Source organism: Pristis pectinata, chromosome 20 (genome assembly GCF_009764475.1).
Source record: "Pristis pectinata isolate sPriPec2 chromosome 20, sPriPec2.1.pri, whole genome shotgun sequence".
Taxonomy (NCBI): Eukaryota; Metazoa; Chordata; class Chondrichthyes; order Rhinopristiformes; family Pristidae; genus Pristis; species Pristis pectinata.
Genome location: NC_067424.1, coordinates 30,250,572 through 30,258,315, shown reverse-complemented (window position 1 = coordinate 30,258,315; position 7,744 = coordinate 30,250,572). Strand labels below are relative to the sequence as shown.

Below are 7,744 nucleotides of genomic sequence, written 5' to 3'. Positions count from 1 at the left end.
ACGTTACATACATTCATTTTATCAATCTTCCCTTAATACTTGCTTCATTGCAACACAAAAATTAATTTCTGAAGACAACGTTTTAGAACTGTCTGTATCCACAACAAGCTTTTGGGTCAGTCTTTATTTACAAATAGAGCAAAAGGATAGATCAAGTCTTCTTGAAGTAGACTTCTGGGCAGATACACTAAGTCAGCAATTATTCTCAGCTCAGAAGAATGGTCTGCAGCCACCACAGGCCACACACTGGTAGTGGGACATTGTTCCCCCAGTTTGATAGTTGAGGAGTCACTGGAACAGATTAAAGAGATGCTTCTACTGGACCTGAACTGAGAGCCCAGATTGCAAGGAAAATATTCTACTGGTGACAGTAAAATCCCATTTTCAATAGAAAAACTAAGCCCAGGAAAATAACATTATCACACTTGTCTCTGGTGATTCAGACTCACAAAACAGATAGGTTTCCATTTTAAATTTGTTTTTATTTGTAAAATATTATTATATTCATAGGAAAATAAACAAAGGACAAACAGATCCAAAATTTTTATATTCAAGGACATAAAATTTCTTTAAAAATCTATTCAATCTATTTAAAGAATATTTACCCCAGAGTTTTCTTTTAAGTCATATATACACTCAGGTTTCAGTGGAAATGGTACCAGTCCAGCTGAATAAGTTCCCATTGTTTCATAATATATTTACACATATAATACATAGGTTAGCAATCTCTGTTACACAGACTATATACAAAATACACTTCTATGCATAAGCAATGAAAGAAGTCCTGCTATTCATTATCCATATGTAGACACCACAGCACATATTTCAAAAGTAGAAATTGCTGAGCAACATTAACATCGCCAGGGTAGAATAAAGAGATTGATTCTTGTGACTGGCTGTTCACACTTGCCCGATGCATTCGAAATGTGTTGCACATTCAATGGGATCCGGGTCCACAACATTTTTTTTCCCTAAAAGTATCACATTGGTTCAATAACCTACTTTGGCCCAAATATAGGCTTACTATTTTCAGTGCCACCTTTATGGCACATACTTCTGGCCCAAGAAAGGCTGGAGTCTGGTAATGTAGAGAATTAAACACACCCATCTTCACAAAAAAAAAAATCCACCACTTAATGCCCATGGAGCACATCCCTCAAAAGGGGCAGTTCATCAGTCCACTGCACCTCACAATCTCTGTTGGGATTTGTTTGCCAGCAAACATATTTGTAGAGAAAGTGAATTTTTACTGGAATGAAAATATTTCTTCGTCTTATGCATCTCCAACTCTCCAACCACTGGAGTTCTTTCCAAACTTGTAGACCAGTCTCCTTCCATCCACACGCTCCAGGATCTCACGCTTGTAATAATACCTGCAAGAAAGTGGGAACAGTTATAATGGGTGATATCCCAGCATTTCAGCTGAGTCAGTGCTCCCACCAAAAAGGTTTACTATCCTTAATTTGTCTTCACAGAAAAATCATAATTCAATTATTTTAAATGTTTATTCAAAATTAACAATCTCTTGACATGGATTCAAATGGATTGGCCTCTATTTTGAATTCCTCCTTATGCCCAAACCATGGGATGTACTTCAGTCAGAAAGGCAGACAGGGGCTTCATTCCTGAGCCTCCACTATTCTAAGCAGTAGAGTGGTCACTCCAGTCCCTCACTGTCACACCATCCTGAAATTATCTGCAACACATTGCTTTTGTTTCACACTGTCCTGACCTGGATATGGCAAGTCAGATAGATCCTCCCTACTTTAAACCACTAAGGGTTTTCTTCACTACGGAATCAAAAAAAAACCGGCTGGTCACCATTTCAGTAGCAACCAGGAGCTGTTAATAAGTGTCAGCCTTGCTTGTGATGTCCATACCTCATGAACGAGCATGAAGCTCTCCTGCAAGATCTGCTCACCTCATGGCTCTGCTGAGCTTCTCGTAAGTCATGCTGCTGTTCTTCTTCTTCTCTCCCCACAGCTGTGCAACGGCCTCTGATTTCAGAAATTTAAAGATCCCTTCGGACCGGTCTTCCCACTTCAGGAGGCCGTTGTTGATCTCTGGATGGAGGAGGATATCCCTGATAAACTCCCAAAGGTGTGTGCCTCGTGGAGCTGTAAAACAAAAAAAAAAATCTGTAAGCAAATTTAAATAAATGAAAGAGTTAAATAATAAAAGACACAGCAGAAAGCAAACACAGCTGCTGAATAAGGGTCATATGACACCTAATGGGACCTGTCCATCTAACAGTCTGAGTACTTGCCACAAGTGGACCAAAACAGGATGCTAGCAAGCTGTCCATCAACAAATTCTAAGATGAACTCAAGCATTTAAGTTATTTAAAAGCCTGGAGGACTACCAACCATAAGATTTAGATCAGTGCACGAGAACTAAAATATTTCCCAGTACTTCACACAACAAATTTTTGAAGGGTATTTTGACTGCAGTTACGTGGGTGGACAGAAAAAAAAAGTTCTGCATTGAACACGCTCAAACTGTGTAACAGGTTGAACCTGTTTTTGGTGATTTTGAAGGGTGGGCAGGAATAATAACAATGATCCAGTGGGGGTGAAATCAAATATTTGATGCAGGCAGATTACTGTTTGAATTAAAGCAAAACAAGTCTGCTTCCACCCGTGAAACAGTCAAGGAAATACACTTCTCTCATCTAAGACAGATTTCAATGAATCGAGTGTCCAGTGAAAGCAGTTGCTTTTATTGGACCTGAGGAGCCTCTTGCCTCAGGACAAACTCACTTACAGTGTTTGCTTCTCTTGGTTTCTGTACAGCTCTTTTCTTCTTTACCTAATTTCCTTGGCCTTCCTCTTCCTCGTTTGGGAGGCTTGCAATCAATGCTTGAAAGTTTGGGAAAATCTTCTGCATTTAAGAAAAGACAGCAGAGATATTAGTCCAGTAAAACTGGATTTACCATCAGTCAAACTGAAATATAGAACTGTGAAGATTATCTCAGATGAAACAAAGATCACTTACAATGCAACCACAAAAAAGTGAACAGATCAAACAAAAACCAACAGGATGTTAATAAAAAGGTTCTGTTGAAGACATTTGGTCAAAAGGCAATACAATGCAACAAGCAGTAAAAGGGATTTTATGTGAAATGAACTTCAATCCTATAAGAAATTCATATAAAAAAAAGTGTTGAATGAAGCAACAGGTAAGCACAAAGTCCTTTAACCTCTAAGCCCTGGATTCAAGGCCAGTAGTGGTAAATAACTTTCACCTTACTATTTTAAGGGCTCAGTGTGTCTTCACAGACGTCAAGAGTTAGTGTGATTGAGGTCTTACTAGCATTGCCCATAACACATATAAATGGAGAGATGCCTATGCAAGACTGTCGGTGGTGGTTCGAGGGTTCGTTTACAGGATGACCAAACCTGATTTGGGAGTGCATGATCCACTGCATAGAAAATAGTTTCAATGTTCCGACTGAGAAAAAAAATACACCCACAAACAAAAAAAAGAAAGTAAACATAAAATGTTAATGTTGGTGCTTCCCCTTACGACAAATTGAAATCTTTACCATTTTGAATTCCATATTGCCCATTTGTTATTGGGTGATCAAAATCTGATTCACTTCCACCGGAGTCTGGAGAATTAGGAGATTGGGATCCTGTAATACATCCAGAATGTCAAATGTTATATTAATTGTATCATTCAAATTCAGTCAGCTGATGTTCATAGCTTACTTCACTTAATTAAACACTATTTACTGAGCAGTATCGAATGAAATCAACTATAAAATGATGTTTTGATTAACTAGTTTGAGCATCCCAGAGAAATTTTTACCACAATATAAATAAAAATGGTTCCAAAAAAAAAAAGAGGCATAGCAAAACTGAACAAGCATTTGGCTCTTCATTCCCATTTTCCACAACTGCCCACAAAGGCCTGACCTCACGGCCCAAAAGAACTCCCCTTTCTCCTGTCTGCTCAACATGGTAGGAGCCAGTATTTGAGCTCATTGGGTAAAGGAATTGTTCCAGCTCAACAGAGGTGAAATAAATGGCATGTGTGGAACTGGTTTGCTGAAGGTGAAACATACAGGGCCACCTGTGAACTAGCATGTGGATGACTATGATAAACACACAGTTCAGAACACCCCCCAGTCACATTAACAGAATGTCTGGCAACTTCTGAACTAGAACAAAAAACCCGACAAATAAAAATGTAACAGAGTCCATTGTATTCACGTGAATTTTCAGTAAATTAGCTGGATTGTCTAACATTGCTTGATTGATGGTGATAGCAAAGATTATTATTAAAAAATGTTTTATTTTAACCTTGGTTATCTCAATCCACTCATCAAATGCCGGTATACCTCAGTACAAGTGACAATAATAAACCAATACCAATATCAGCTATGCTTTCTATTGATAGGAGATTAGTCCTATGTACTGTGTGTTGAAAACATCACATAGGGTATTCATTAACAAAGGCTAATTTACCTGTATTGGAGTCATCAATACTATATGGAGATGTGGGGGCAGATTCGTACCCAGGATCACTGGGTTGGAAATCAGGCAAGGTTTTCCAGTGATCGGGTGACTCTTCATTGTCCAGTTCATTCCAGGCTTGGAGCAAAAGAAAGAATATTGAAAATAACAGTCTATTCAAACACAATCATCTCAAGATAAAAACTTACAGGAAAATTGCTCTACTTTTATTTTACCAAGGACAAAGGCAAAAGAATATGGCAGCTGGCACATAAATGAAGTCAAACTCCAACTGTCATGAAGGAAAGCACTTGGCACCATCTCCAGTGCCAAAGGTGATTACAATTCACATCTCCTAAGTTTACGGTAACTCAGGTTCATCAACTAATCATTTTTCTTTTCTTGCCTGTCCTGAATATTTGTTCAACATATTTTGAACACATAGATATTGTACCTGCAGATCCCTAGTACATCTTTCATAAAAATGCAGTTTATAAATCAATAGATATTTAGTTCCAAGATTGCTGGAGATTATCCTTCTCTTCTCGCAACTTTCAATTCACTTTTAAATCTCAGTCTGAACACTTAGCCATGAAGTGTCTACCCGCAAAAAAGAGTCAAGAGATTAAGTGGGCTTCCAGGCTAATGCCCAATTTTTGCTAAGCAATAAAAGATGTAATAAGCATATTTCTGAGCTTGTCTGTTCTCCTGATGATCCATGACATGAACGTTGGTTCCTCGGGACCTGCACATTACACACCAAAGGGCTTGGTATCTGATATCACCTTTATGAAGACAGTTTGCACCAAGTCCATTTGGATCAGCTTAAAGTTCAGTGCAGTCATTAATACACATGAAATGCCATCAATTTGGCCTTCATTTGAAAGTTTTCTTAAAAGACTTACTAATTACAGTGTCCAGGAACTTGTACTCATTGCAATCATCTGGGAGAATGTTTTGCAAGAAGATGTCACTGAAGTCATCAGGTATCAGATCAAAACCTAGTACCAACAGAAAGCAAAATTAATCCTTTTTCTTGCATTGTGTCTGACATTAAAATCCATTATTATTTACAGAACATTTTCTTACTGGGCAATGATCTTTTGAATGGCCACAGAATTCACAGGCATTTCCAAGTAATTGTAATTCAATGCAAAAATTAGCTTTCTTGTCTGTTTAAGACTTGTTGTCATGGTTATTGGTTGTTGTGGTCATTGTCGATCTAACTGATAAACTGTTGGTTCCCCATCAATGTATTTAACCAACACCAGTACTAACCATTGCATACTAGATTAAGATTAGCAATTTATTCTTGAGATTTATGCAATGAATGGGCATTTCAAACTTTCCACCGGATACCAGTGGATAAATAAGTACTTTATAAAGTTGGTGATTTGCAAGAAGCTCCTAATTTCCTTACTGTTTTTACTTAAATCCTGATGACTCTTGTAGAGTTCTTCCCCCAGTGGTCCAAATATAGCCACAAGTTGGTTCTTTGTCAGTGTACGGAGTGTGGCGCCATCCATATCGCAGAAGGACAGGTCGATATTGTTGGCATCGTACTTGTGCTTCTCGACATGGTAACTGATCCATTCCAAAACGTGCTGCTTGCTCCATAACTGAGGGTCAATTTGAAACCAAGAGGTGGAATCTGGACAAAGTAAAACAATCCAGTAAAGGGAGTGAAGTGTCTCATGGTTTTAACAGGTGCATCCCTTATAAAACTGCCCAACCCTACTCTAGAGTCGACATAAATTTACAGTCCACATTTACATTCGCAGCAACATCTAAACAAATATGAACAATGAATATTTTGTTTACTGGGTGTCAACAGTACAACAGCTGCACAATGATAACTTTATATGAAGTAACTGCCAGGTGTTTTGTTAGGTCTACAGTCACAAACGTGAATAGCAATAGAAAGCTAAACAATGAAGGAACTCTAATTGCTCCCATAAAGCAAATTGCCCATTCCTACTAAAATGTCATACTTTTTGACATTGGTCACTGGATGTTTGTTCTGCCTTTGGAACAATAGGTAAGCATAAGGGCAGGAGCCAACAGGTGTGGGTTATCTAGTCAAACTGCACCTACCTTTAAGAAAAATCTCACTCAGTCAGGTTCACCTCAAAGTACTGCCAGATACCACGATACAAAAAAATATTATTTTCAACAACTGTGTTGTGACAGGCAAGATATTGAGCAACAGGATAGGACATTCTACTGACCTGAAAAGGCACAAGCTCACCCTCTCACCTCTCTCTCCATAGCTGCTGCCCGACCCACTGAGGATTTCCAGCTTCTACATTTTAGTTTCAGAGTCAAAGTCGAGTTTATTGTCAGCTGGATACCTGGCACCAGTCTACCTCATTCTCCCTACCCTCCCGCACTCTTCCGCCCACCTTCCTACCCTGCTCCGCCGGTTGTCTCTCTGTCTTACCGGGTATATCCATGTGAAGCATAGGGCCAAGCTGCTGTTCCCTGGCGCCCGCGGGGAGAGACTGATTCTCCTCAGTCTGATACACGGAGCGCATAACATCAGTCAGGATGCTGCCAATGCCGTAAATTGATGCCATCATAACGCCTGCAGAGAGGAGACAAGTTCCGTACAAATCAACACATCTTTCCACATTTTCCCACAACACCGCAGCAAATCACAAACACAGTCAAACCCTTCCATTTAAATAGATGCCAAGTTAATAAGTAAAGATTGCTACACTAATCGCTGCGATGTCAGCTTGTGAAAAATATAATCTACCTGCAAAAGGTGGTTGTGGTTTAGCAGAAGCCGGACTGTAATCCGTACACAAGGTTGTCCCTCAAACACACACAAAAACGTGAACTTGTGGGGCTGCAACTGCGAGGTACCACTTTCTACTCCCCTTTATATTACAGCCTTTCGGAGTCACGTGCTGGTCTTTGACCATAACCCCCACCTCCAGGGGAATTCCTACTCGATGCAGCGCCATGAGCACCCAGCAAGGATTTGCATAAAAAAAGGGAGAGGAGGGAGAGACTGAGAGCACAGCGCACCTGGACACGGGCCAAGCTGCCTGCCGAGTGCCGGGAAATCAAACCCTCCCCCATTAATCATTGCCAGAAAGCTCACATCAACAGATTGTGTAACGTTTAAGAAAGAAAAAGAAATAGCGTGCCTTCATTCACAGGAAAAGTTAGTGTTGTGATTAAACTCAAGTTTAATGGGTACTCTTTTTTGCATTGCTCTGCAATAAAACGTCTGCGAAATTGTAAATCGTGTCTCTTTGCATTTGTTGCTCTGATCGACT

At 39.5% G+C, this 7,744-nt stretch overlaps 1 protein-coding gene across 2 annotated transcripts; it reads right to left on the bottom strand.

Annotated features, from left to right (window-relative positions):
* Positions 1-461: 461 nt before the first annotated feature.
* On the bottom strand, positions 462-7,371 carry LOC127580995 (ETS-related transcription factor Elf-3-like). Of its 2 annotated transcripts, none has more exons than XM_052035036.1 (9): positions 7,216-7,371; positions 6,898-7,041; positions 5,878-6,108; positions 5,363-5,458; positions 4,470-4,595; positions 3,545-3,634; positions 2,764-2,880; positions 1,922-2,117; positions 462-1,373 (listed from the first exon to the last, which is right to left on the bottom strand). In XM_052035036.1, the coding sequence occupies exons 2-9, from the start codon at positions 7,034-7,036 to the stop codon at positions 1,274-1,276; spliced, it is 1,095 nt and encodes a 364-aa protein (XP_051890996.1). In that variant the 5' UTR covers positions 7,037-7,041; positions 7,216-7,371; the 3' UTR covers positions 462-1,273. The 2 variants fall into 2 exon arrangements, with proteins under 2 accessions (XP_051890996.1, XP_051890997.1); XM_052035037.1 differs by having other exon boundaries at positions 2,809-2,880.
* Positions 7,372-7,744: the final 373 nt, after the last annotated feature.